This window comes from Mesocricetus auratus, unplaced genomic scaffold, assembly GCF_017639785.1.
Source record: "Mesocricetus auratus isolate SY011 unplaced genomic scaffold, BCM_Maur_2.0 Super-Scaffold_100007, whole genome shotgun sequence".
Taxonomy (NCBI): Eukaryota; Metazoa; Chordata; class Mammalia; order Rodentia; family Cricetidae; genus Mesocricetus; species Mesocricetus auratus.
The window spans coordinates 58,794,876-58,807,573 of NW_024429191.1; the positions used below are offsets into that span (position 1 = coordinate 58,794,876).

Consider the following 12,698-nt stretch of genomic DNA (forward strand, 5'->3'; position numbering starts at 1 on the left):
AGCCACAGAGAAACCCTGTCTCAAAAAACCAAAAAAAAAAAAAAAAAAAAAAAAAAAAAAAGAGCACTTACTGCTATTGTAGAGTACCTGGGTTTGGTTCCCAGCACCAACACAGCAGTTCATAACTGTTTGTAACTCTAGTTTCAGTCCTCTTTTTGGCCCTGTGGGCATTGAACATGCCTGGTGCACACACAAACATTCATGCAGGCAAAACACATGTACACATAAAATAAAAACAAAGAACTTTCTCTAAAAATAACTTGCAGTCTTAACCAATGGTATAGCACATGTCTATACTCCTAGCACTTTGGGAAGCTGGGGCAAGAGGGTTGGAATTTAAAAAATTTTTTTTGGAATTAAAAAAAATTTTTTTTGGTTTTACGAGACAGGGTTTCTCTGTTTTGGAGGCTGTCGGTCCAGCCTGGCCTCGAACTCACAGAGATCCGCCTGCCTCTGCCTCCCGAGTGCTGGGATTAAAGGTGTGCACCACCAACGCCTGGCGGAATTTAAAAAATTTTTATTTACTCATTTTCATGTGCATGGGTGTTTTTGCCTGCATCTTCATGTCATATGTACACAGTTCTCATGGAGACCAGAAGAGGGTGTCATAGCCCCTGGAACAAATTACAGACAGTTGTGAGTTTACAGTTGTGAGCCACCATGTGGGTGCTGGGAATCAGATCTAGGTCCTGTGAAGAGCAGCCATTGCTCTTAACTGCTAAGCTATCTCTCCATCCCCAAGAGAAATGAATTTTGAAGCCAACCTGGATGACAGAGTAAAATGATGTCCAGGGCTGCCCCAGCCCCCACACATACTGAAAAACTTGCTCTTGTAGTAGAGTCACAAACTGTGGTGATTTCTATTCTTAGCTTGTGCTGGGACCTTAATCAGGACAGGTCAGTTCTACTGACTGAGAGGACTGGACATAAAGACAAGCAGGGCTCAGCAACTGACCAAATATAAGAGGACATATCTTAAGCTTGGTGCTATACACTTTTAATGCCAGCACTTGTAGGCTGAGATAAGAGGAACTCTGTGAATTCAAGGCCAACGTGGTCTATATGAACAATTCCAGGCCAACTATATACAGTGTATAGTTGTGACAAGAAATAAAGCTAATGAGATCATAAGGGTTAGATAATGGTGGCTTTAAAGGCAAAGGCAGAAGCATGCATCACCCTACACACGCTGGGAGCTCACTGCAGGCTTTTGACAGGAGAGAACCTGAAGGGTGTGACAGATAGAAAATTAGCTGCATTATGATGTAGAAAAATGGATTGAGGGGCTAGAGAGGTGGCATGGTGGTTAAGAGCCCTTGCTATAAAAGTGAGTAGATCTGTGTTCACCCTACCACCTGCATAAAAAAGCTAAGCACAGTACACATGCCTGGGATCCTAGCATTGGGGGCTAGATAGAGGATGCTCCCAGGAGCTCACTGGCTAGCCAGCTCATCCTAAAGAGTAAGCTGTGAAGGCTTCAGGTACAATTAGAGACCTTATCTTTAAAAACAAAACAACAAACAACAAAAAACAGTGGAGAGGGCCTGGAGACATGGCTCAAGTTTAAGAGTACTTGCTATTCTTGCAGAGGACTTAGGTTCAGTTCCAAGCACCACACAGCAGCTCACAACTATAACTCCATTTCCAGGGGCTATGACATCCTCTTCTGGAATCCACAGGTACCTGGCATGCACACAGTACACATATATACATGTAGGCAAAACACTCATACATAAGTTTTTAAAAGTAAGGTGGAGAGCAATAGAGGAGGGCATGTAATGTCTTCTGTCCTGCATATGTGTGTGCGTGCACATGAACACACACAGTGAAAGGGGAATGAGACCCAAAGCTTCATGGCTTATCTTGAAATGCAAAGAGTGAGAGAGGGAAGAAAACACATTCTCCTTCACTTTCCAAAATATGTATATGGAGAGCATATGATTAGGTTTAGTGCATAAGTGTAAATGAGTCTCAGAGAATTCTAAGATCACCTAGCTCAAAGGAAATATAGCCAGAATATTGAAATATGCCATTACCAATGCTCCACAGTTTATTCCTGCTTGGCAGGGACCACCAAGGTTTTTCTCAGCCTAGGCTAACCCCCTGCAGTATAGTAAGAGGAAGACACAGCCAGAGTAAACCCTGATGTAGTCGGCTTGTGAAGGCTCTCCTCAATTTCACCTCCACAATCCCTGCCTCTTACTTTAGGCCTTTGGAACATCAAGTCTGTCTCTGGCCCACCAGGAGCCTTCTTGGATGGATGAATGGATAGATATAGATATAGATAATCACATTGTAAATGCTATAAGAGCTAGGGCTGGAGAGATGGCTCAGTGGTTAGGAGCATTCACTGCTCTTCCAAAGGTCCTGAGTTCAATTCCCAACATGCACACGGCAGCTCACAACTATCTGATTCCATCTTCTGGTGTGCAGATGTACAGGCAGACAAGGTATCCATGTACATAAAATATATAAATAAAGCTTTAGAATCATAAAAGCTAAAACAGTGATGGAGAGGTGGGAAAGGAACCATCATCTTGTACACACTTTTCCTTTATTGGCCCCAGGACCCCCTAAGCAGCTGCAGGGAAGCACCACCCAGTAGTGCCAGAGCTCAACCCCACTACTCCTTTTCCACCCTCTGCTGGCTGTCCGTGGATCTGCAAGGCCCTCTGAGGACATCTAAAGGGAAGGAGGTTCCTGGGACAAATGGTTAACGGTGGAGAGGAACTATGTAGTGCAACATTCTCCTCAAAGGGCTCTCTTTTAATCTGTCAGATTTGCCTTGGTTTCCCTCCCAGTCTGGAAAGTAAGGCTAAGAATACCTACTCTCTCAGGAACTAAAGAGATGACTCAGTGGTTAAGACTGCGTGCTGCTCTTCCAGAGGACCCAAGTTCAGTTCCCAGAACACACATCAGGCAGCTCACAATGATCTGTAACTGCAGCTCCAAGACACCTGATGCCCTCTTCTGAACTCAGCAACACCTTCTCATTCAACACACACACACACACACACACACACACACACACACACACACACACACAAAAAAAAATACCTGCCTTCAGCCAGACTTGATGGGGAGATAGAGCTCTGTGAATTCATAGACATCCTTGTCTACACTGAGTTTCAGGATGTCTGGGAGGGAGAAAGTCCTTTTGCTGCCCCTTGGGTATTGGGAAATGGGATGGCACTATTACCCAACCCTTTCCTTCCAAAGACACAACATCCTATTTGATTGACTGACCTAGAAGGTTCACAGAGGGACCATAGTTGGTTACATGCTGGAACTGGTTAAGGAAGAAATTCTAAGATATGTTGGTAAAAGTAGAGTTCAGACTATTAGTTTAATTCTTTCTTTAAGCACAGAGACACTGGCTCTCAGGATTTCTGGGTAACACACAGAAACACTCTGGAGTGTTCAGAGCATATAGGAGTTGTTGGCCATGTTCTGCTTGTGTAGTCGGGTACACTGGGGCTGAGCCTTTATACCAGTGGACAGATGAAGAAGTGGCCACAGAGATGATAGGGCCTTGACAGAGCTGTGTCTTCCTTAGGGTCTTCTAGCAAAGGCGCTCCTAACGTTCAGATGACAGTTCAAATATTTCCTTTTTTTTTTTTTTTTTTTTTTTTTGGTTTTTTTTCGAGACAGGGTTTCTCTGTATTGTTTTGGAGCCTGTCCTGGAACTCGCTCGGTAGAACAGGCTTGGTCTCGAACTCACAGAGATCCACCTGCCTCTGCCTCCCGAGTGCTGGGATTAAAAGTGTACGCCACCACCGCCTGGCCAAACATTTCCTTTTTTTTTTTTGTTCTTGTTTGTTTTTTAGACAGAGTTTCCCTATGTAACAGCTCTAGCTGTCCTGGAACTCCCTCTGTAGACCTGGCTGGCTTTAAACTCATAGAGATCCACCTGCCTCTGCCTCCAAAGGGCTGAGATTAAAGGCCACCACTGCCTGGCTTCAAACATTTCATCTTAAGAGGCTCTGTCTGACTTCCCCCAAAGAATGCCCTCCTTTGTGCCCATCATAGATCTTTATATTGTCTCTTTGCCTCGTGTCTGTAGCTCTTAATGAAATTGACTTGTAATTGATTGTTGATTTATCGCCAAGCCCTGTAGGCTCTTGGGATACTTTTGTCTCCTTGATTACTATATTTGGCCTCGTGACAGTGAATGGGTGACTGGGAGGCCAGTGTGCCCAGCCCCTGCCCAGGACCCTGCTGTGATGTCTGTCTGTCTCCTCCCCTTGCAGTGAGTATGGAGTTCGGCAGGGCTGTGTGGCTCCGCTTCCACCCATCGGCTTATCCCCCATGCCCCCACCCAAGCTTCGTGGCACACTTGGGTGGCGTGGCTGTGGGCATCACCCTGGGCGTGGTAGTTCTAAGGAACTATGAGCAGCGGCTGCAGGACCAGTCGCTGTGGTGGATCTTTGTGACCATGTACACCATCTTCGTGCTGTTTGCTGTCTTCTGGAACATCTTTGCCTACACACTACTGGACTTGAAGCTGCCGCCACCCCCCTAAGGGACTGGAGGACCGAAGCAGGGAGGGGAAGAAGCATCCAGAGGAAATACCTGCATCTGTCTCTCATCACCGGCTTGGCAAGACCGGGGGGAGCAGGACTCTCTGGGCTGGGATATATGTGTTTCAGTTTAGAAGGATGGGGGAGGAGATGGATGCAGCTGCTGTAATTGAACTGATCTGATGCTCTGGGGTCAGGGGAAGGTCTAGGGTAGGGTGAGAGTAGCTGTCCTGTGTGCTCCCCTCTCACTGGCTGAGTGAGCAAGTAGCCTTCTTCCTGGTCCTCTACCTGGAGAGATCTTGTGACACAGAGAAGTTCTGAGGGCACCAACAGCCAGGCAGGCCTTCCCCAGCCCAGAGGTAACTGCAGGCTAGGTCATGCTCTCTCTGCAGCTCAAGGTCTGGTGCTCTGGTAGTAGACATGTTGGCTTTGATCTGGGGGAGCCCAGAGCACCCCAGGCTCAGAGCCTTTCATGTGTGAGGTAGCATGGCCCCTATGGCTGGGCAGGGTGGAGAGATGCTATATTCTTGCCCTGGGGGAATCTGTGAGAGGGCCCCATGCCTGGGGCAATGAACTTCATCCCAGGTTCCCCTTGGGAAAGGCCCAGGACCAGTTTTCTCTCTTCCTGCCTGTAGTTGTGAATACTGGCCTCTTACACCATTGCTCCTGCATCCATGCCCTATGTGGACTTTGGGGTCTTTTCTTTCCTCTCTACTGCCCTGACCCCACTTTGTGCCTCTTTTGGGTGTGGAGACAGGGTTTTGGTGTTTGTGTACATGTGCAATGTCAGGCAAGTCTGAACCTGCAAAGGGAGGAGGTGGGGACAATGTCTGTAAGGGATTGCTGGAATGGAAATCGTCAGTACGCTGCTGCGTGCTTGTCAGTGGCCTTGATTTTAGCATAATTCACTTCCCTCTTTCCCATGTGGCCCTCCCAAATACCTCTTAAGCATCACTGGTCAGTGGAGAAATTGTCCACGCAAGAGGGAAGACCAGACCCCCACCAGGACCTTTAAGAGGGAAGGCCCAACTGTGTTCTGGTTTCCTCTGGGGAAGCCTTCATGTCTCTTCTGCCTCCTGAAGAAGAAAGTCTTTGGGATGGAAGAAAGTCCAGGACAGTGATACTACGACCATCTCTCCAGGGAAGCTGTAGTAAAAGGTATTTTGGTGAATTTGCCCTAGAGAAGAGCTGCTGGGAGCTTGGGTGAATGTCCAGGGTGAGAGCAGCTGTAGATTAGTTAGATCTAGAGAGGAGTTGGAAGTGAAATTGAGGGAATGGCCTTGTGCTGCCCATATCCCAGCATCCTCAGCTGCCGGGTCAGAAGTTTAGCAAGGCACCCAGTGCCTCTGGCCCTCCAAGACAGTCTACTCAAGCTGGCACTAGGAACTGCTGGGAGCCCAAAGTGGAGGCTGTGAGGAAAATGACCTTTTATATGAGCTTTGGGACTCTTCAGCCCCCAAGAGTCTAGGATGAGGAACCACAGGGCTGGGAAGTGAGGGGCAGAGCACACAGGAACAAGGACAGGAGGATGGGAACTGCTCCTGGGTCCCCTCACCATTCCAGCAACAGTTGTTACCTGCTCCCTATTGTCCTTGAGTCCCTCACCTCTTCCTCTCTACTGTGGCCGCCAATCAGGGTTGGGATTCAGAGAGCAGTGTCACTCCTCATGCTGGTGGCTGTAGGTTTGCCTCAAAGGCTGGGGAATCCCCCAAACAGCAGCTATGTAGACTCGCTTGCTTTTAAAGGGGAGAGAAGTCATGGAAACCAGGGAAGGGAAACCAAGCCTTCAAAAAAGAAATTTCACTTTAATGACACCATTCATCACTCGTTTTTTAATTAGGAAAAGCTCCCTAATGGGGCTCTTTCGACTCTCAGTTTCCATGTGAACCATTCTTGCCTACAGCATTAGTGGAGGCATTGCTCACCGGACCCAGATCGTCCTCTAGTGTCCAATTCAGTTTGCAGATAATGAGGATTGCCCAATGCTGTGTGCTTCCCAGTGCTGGCTGCAAAGTGGTGACTCTCCTTTGCCTTAAAAACAGTGCCCGACAGTGAGCTGCCCCTCCAAGGACTAAGTAAGGGAAAAAGAAAACACTAGCCGCAACGTTGGTTTCTAAATATTTTTGTATTGTGTACATTCTGTATATTTTTGTTGTAACATATTATTTGAGCACAGATTCCATTAAAGATTTTTTTAAAGCTATCAGTTATTCAGGAAGTGACCACAAAGGCTGCCATGAAACTGTTTTGTCTGGGTCTGGCTCATGGTGGATGGGACAAGGAAAGCACTGGTAGTGGTGGGTTAATGAATGGTTTTGGGCACTGGTGATTGGCACTGTTTTCCTTAGCCTTCCCTGGGTGGTTGGTGAAAACTGATTGTTCTTCCCGTAACAATACACCCATTAAGGGAGATTCCTGGACAGTGGTTAGGGAACTCAGCCCAAGTGACAGTCTCAGTGCCAGTGTCCCCTCAGGTCTCTCTTCCTCACTCTGCACTGCTCTAGGGATTGATATCTGGCAAGGGAATGAAGAAACGGCAAACACATGGACTCAAGAACAGAAAAGCCGGAATGCGATGGCCATGGATGGAGAAGCCACGACCCTGCCCCACAAGCTCAGAGAGTTTATTATCTACTGTTGAACAGGGAAGTAGGCCGGGTACCTAATCTCAGATAGGCGCAGTCTCTGCAGGGACACAGTCTTCGGGACATAAATATGTGGAGGGGCAGAAGCTGAGCTGGGCATTTTCTACATACACCGTCTGCATTCACACTCAGAGCAGAAGAAACATTTGCCATCCCTCTGAGCCTCACTCAGGGAAGGCTTTGCCACTCAATCCCTTGAGACTGGCACATTGGGGTCCTTGACATGGCCTTGGTCATATCAGCAATACACATTCACTCAGGACTTCACTCACTACACACATGCCCTCACATATGCATGCACACAGACACACACACACACACACACGATTAATATATGATTATTATTATTAGAGAAGTACCCAAAAAACCACCTTGTCTATCTCAGTAAGCCTAGTCTTTAGGTTCTCCTAGGGGCCATCAACAACTTAATCTTGAAGAACAGGGCATGCTCAAGTTCACATCCAGAAGGGGAAATGAAAGCAGCATATATGTGCTCAAGGCAAAGCCTGGGACTTCCGAAGTTTAGCAACTGTGCTGGCTTTACATGGATGAGGACTGGAAAAGCCAACTGTGTGCCCATCTTTTCCAGATCAGCATCAGCCTCCATAGCTTCGCCGTTAACAACTAATGAATGCTTGAGGATTACATTGCCCTGTTAAGTGTAGAATGGGGGTCGTTTCCCTTCACCATCAATTTCCTGTGTATTACTGAAAAATGTTCCCAAACACTGCAGGAGTCTTACCAAAACTAACAACAAAAGTGCCTTTAGGCCGGGTGTTGGTGGCGCACGCCTTTAATGCCAGCACTCGGGAGGCAGAGGCAGGCGGATCTCTGTGAGTTCGAGACCAGCCTGGACTACCAAGCGAGTTCCAGGACAGTCTCCAAAGCTACAGAGAAATCCTGTCTCGAAAAACCACACACACAAAAAAAAGAGTGCCTTTAGTTCAGGCTAAGTAAACACCCACTTTACTTGTAAAGTGCAGAGCTGAGTTGGCTGCAAACACTTAACACTGGGGCTTCCTAGGCTCCAGATAGATACCTGAGGCATCAAGGCAACTCCTTGGAAAACCAAAAGTTGTTTAATGAAATTTGCCTTTGGCCTCCTCTCATATCCCTTTACTTTTCTGTTTATTCCTTTCTGTCAGATTCTCATTCATCATATAACTTACTAAAATGTTTACCAATGATAATTTTAAAAAATGAAAACAGGTGGTGGCAGCATGACTTTAATCCAAGCACTCCTGAGGCAGAGGCAGGAGGATCTCTGAGTTGGAGGCCATCCTGGTCTACACAGCAAGTTCCAGGACAGCCAGGCCTACACAGATAAACCTTGTCTAGAGGAAACAAGAAAGAAGGAAGGAAGAAGGGAGGAAGAGAGGGAGAAAAAGAAAAGAAAACATGCTGGTCATGAAAACAAGCCAGTTGTGGTGGCACACATCTTCGATTTGAGCATCTGAAGCATGGAACAGGCAAATGACTGAGTTCAGGGACAGCGGGCTATACAGAAAAATCCTATCTGGAGGAAAGGGGACAATTTACTAAGTCCCTACTTATGCTAGATAGTGAGGTAGACATTTTCATAGCTAATGTTTTTATTTTTCAAGACAGGGTTTCCCTTAGCCTTGGCTGTCCTGGAACTTGCTGTGTAGACCAGGCTGTCCTTGAACTCACAGAGGTCCACCTGCCTCTGACTCCCAAGTGCTGGGATTAAAGGTGTTCACTACAACCCCACTTGTTTTGTTTTTGAGACAGGGTCTCACTTATGTAGCCCTGGCTTGCCTGGCTGGTTTTAAACACACAAAGATCCACCTGCTCTCTGAGTGCTTGGAATGAAGGAGTGTGTCATCATACTTGGCCATTTTCATAGCTGCTTTACATGAAGTACTTATAAACAATCCCATATTTGTACAACAGTGGAAGCCTTGGAGTTTAGTCACTTGCTGATAGTAAATAGTATCACTGGATTTACATTTAGGCAATATATCTTTGGGTAGTAGGGGTTTGGTTTTTTTTTTTTTTTTTTTTTTTGAGACAGGTTTGAGGCCAACCTGGTCTACAGAGTGAGTTCCAGAACAGCCAGGACTGTCACACAGAAACCCTGCCTCAAAAACAAAAAAACAAAAAACAAAAAAAAAGTTTACCTCTTCCTTGTGCATTCTAACAGGTGACTAGAGTTTATTCACACTTGTGTATGTGTGTGTAAAGTACAATTTCCCATAAACTTACTGGAAATTACTAGAGGTGTGAACTTAGCTCAATTAAATAAAAATATTAGAAGCTGTGTTTATTATTACAAATATGGTTACATTTTTGATACAAGACAAACATATATTTCCTGTGTGTTGCACACAAGTACTAGTTTATTCCATATCTGAACATCACTTCAAACCTTTAAAATTTACTACATTTACTTATTAAAATTTGAATACAGTACAGGTTCCTGGTCATTAGCTATTTCTTCTCAGGATCAACAAGATAATCAATCCCATAACATGTTTCTCCTTGTCTTCAGTAGCAGTACAGAATTTATCAGACTTCTTTTTAAACATAAGACTACTGTCTACAATTGTAGAATGCAGTGGGCCTACATTGCCAAGGAAGTATCTACAAATAAACAGATATACTTTGCCTATATCCCCAAGTGACTTAATGCATTAGCTTATTATTTTGGGTAAAACATTTGCTTTTATTTTTATTATTTTAGATGTGTACGTTTATGTGCACAAACATATGGAGGCCAGAGGCCAACCCTGGATATCAATCCTCCGGAGCCTTCTACCCTTTTCGTTTTCCTATGTGTTAACTGATTGATTCTGAGGGATGTGTGTGTAGGGGGTCAGAGAGCAGCTTGCAGGAGTGGGTTCTCTCCACCTTTACACAGATTCTGGAAATAGCTCTTGGGCCATCAGACTTGGTGGCAAGAATCTTTATTAACACTGAGGTATCTCTCTGGCCCATTTTTTGTTTTCAAATAAGGTCTCTAACTGGCCTGAAGCTAACCAAGTAAGCTGGGTGTTAAGGGAATTCTGCCACCAGCCAGCTAGTCAACTGAGAGCAGCACTGTGGTCCAAGAGGCGATGTTTTGATGTTTTTATTGGGGATGGATGCGACTGACCCAAGGAGAGGCGGCCCTTTGGAGCAAAGAACTAGCAGCGGCAGGTGTTAGCGGTTTGCAACTGAGTTCCATTTCCCAGTTTGCCCTTTAATATTTGTGCATGGATTTTGATACTAAACAGTAAAAACAAAAAAACCCAAAAACAAACATTTGTCAGCTAGGCTGGTTGGTAGGACTATCTTGCCTCATCAGCACTAGGATTACAAAGACAGGCTACCACATCTGACTTTTGTATGTAGGTTCTGAGGATCAAACTCAGGTCCTCATGTTTGCATGGCAAGTACTTTACACTGACCGAACTATTTCCCTAGCCCTTACATTTAGTTTTTATTTATTTATTTTGTGTGTGTGTGTGTGTGTGTGTTTTTTTTTTTTTTTTGGTTTTTCGAGACAGGGTTTCTCCGTATTGTTTTGGAGCCTGTCCTGGAACTCACTCGGTAGACCAGGCTGGTCTTGAACTCACAGTGATCCGCCTGTCTCTGCCTCCTGAGTGCTGGGATTAAAAGCGGGCGCCACCAACGTCCGGCTACATTTAGTTTTTAAACGCCATTTGCCACACACTCTTGATTGGGAACTTTTAAAATGAAGATTTTTGTCTTATAGTCTCAAGATGTCGATGTCCTAATGTTGCTCATTTTTACAAAATGATTTCCAAGTGGCCAACCAAGTACATTAGGAAAAGATTCCAGAAAAGTGCTGCAGAGCCACTGACTATCCAGTTGTCAGATGGCTATAAAATGCTACTTAAGACTCTTTTCTATACTGCCTATAATTCAAGTTATTAAACTTTAAAGGCATATGAAAGCATTTATGAAGATCCTGAATTGTACTTCCCATTAAAGAAAAAGAAAGGGCATGGTGAGTCATGTCCCTAGGCTGATGAATGGAGAGAGAAGGCAGAAGGCCACTGTCAGTCACTTTGAAAGTTAGAACTCAGCTCTTAGCAGGAGTTTACAAGCAGTTAAGAATTCCTCAGGTTTACAGTGAGAACACAAGGCTTCTGATTTTCTAAACCAAAATCATCAGCAAATGGATTCATTAATGAGCTAGGCAGAACAAATATGCGTGTGGCTGCAGCTGGCACCCATGGCAATTAGAAACGGCCACCCAAGGGCACTTACAATTAATACAGGGTAAAACAATCTAAGGCTTGTGACACAGGCCCAAACTAAAATCAACATGCAATTGTAAAAGGAAGAATGTTTACTTTTTATTTTTATTTATTTATTTATTTGGTTTTTCAAGGCAGGGTTTCCCTGTGGCTTTGGAGGCTGTCCTGGAACTAATTCTTGGAGACTAGGCTGGTCTCAAACTCACAGAGATCTGCCTGCCTCTGCCTCCCTAGTGATGGGATTAAACATGTGCGCCACCACCCAGCACATTCTTTAATTTTTTTTAAAGATTTATTTATTGTGTATACAGTACTCTGTCTGCATGTATGTATGTATGTATGCCAGAAGAGGGCGCCAGATCTCATTACAGATGGTTGTGAGCCACCATGTGGTTTCTGGGAATTGAACTCAGGACCTCTGGAAGAGCAACTAATGCTCTTAACCTCTGAGCTATCTCTCCAGCCCCCATTTTTTAATTTTTAAAAATATTATTTACTTATTAAGACAGGGTCTCGGGGCTGGAGAGATGGCTCAGAGGTTAAGACAGGGTCTCACTATTTAGCTCTAGTTGACCTGGAACTTGCTATGTAAATCAGTACACCAGGCTGGCCCTGAACTCACAGAGCTCCAACTACCTCTGACTTGTGGAGTAATGCATTCGAAGGCACCCTTTACCACACTGGCATCCAGTTTGAATTCTTATATTTGCTTGTACAAGATATTTACTGTGTTTACTTTTTTTCTTAATATTGTTTAAAAACTGCAGCATTTTCATCTTAAAAAAACAAAAGGGGCCAGGCGGTGGTGGCGCACGCCTTTAATCCCAGCACTCGGGAGGCAGAGGCAGGCGGATCTCTGTGAGTTCGAGGCCAGGCCGGACTGACAGCCTCAAAAACAATACAGAGAAACCCTGTCTCGTAAATACCAAAAAAAAAAAAAAAAAAAAAAAAGTACATCCATTTCTTTTATTTATTTAAGATTATTTTATGTGTGTGTTTTGCCTGCATGTACGTCTGTACATTACATATGTGCCTGATGCCCAAGGACAACAGAATGTGGTATCAAATTTCCTGGAATTGAAGTTACAGATGTTGTAAACCTTCATGTAGGTGCTGGGAACCAAACCTGGATCTTCTCCAAGAGCAACCATCCTCTTCAACTGCTGAGCCACCTCTACAGCCCCCCCTTTAAGATTTATTTAGTTATTTATTATACAGTATTCTGTCTGCATGTATCCCTGCAGGCCAGAAGAGGTCACCAGATCTCACTACAGATTTTTTTTTTGTTGTTTTGTTTTGTTTTTAGA

General features: G+C 44.9%; 1 protein-coding gene across 3 annotated transcripts in view; it reads left to right on the top strand.

Annotated features, from left to right (window-relative positions):
- The window catches only part of Rhbdl3 (rhomboid like 3), a 53,142-nt gene extending 46,419 nt beyond the window's left edge, over nucleotides 1–6,723 (top strand). For all 3 annotated transcript variants that reach the window (XM_040749280.1, XM_021231132.2, XM_040749279.1), the window contains one exon: nucleotides 4,251–6,723. In XM_040749280.1, coding sequence (XP_040605214.1) covers nucleotides 4,251–4,522 — 272 coding nt within the window. In that variant the 3' untranslated portion in view covers nucleotides 4,523–6,723. The remainder of the gene's footprint in view (nucleotides 1–4,250) is intronic.
- The last annotated feature ends 5,975 nt before the right edge of the window (nucleotides 6,724–12,698 follow it).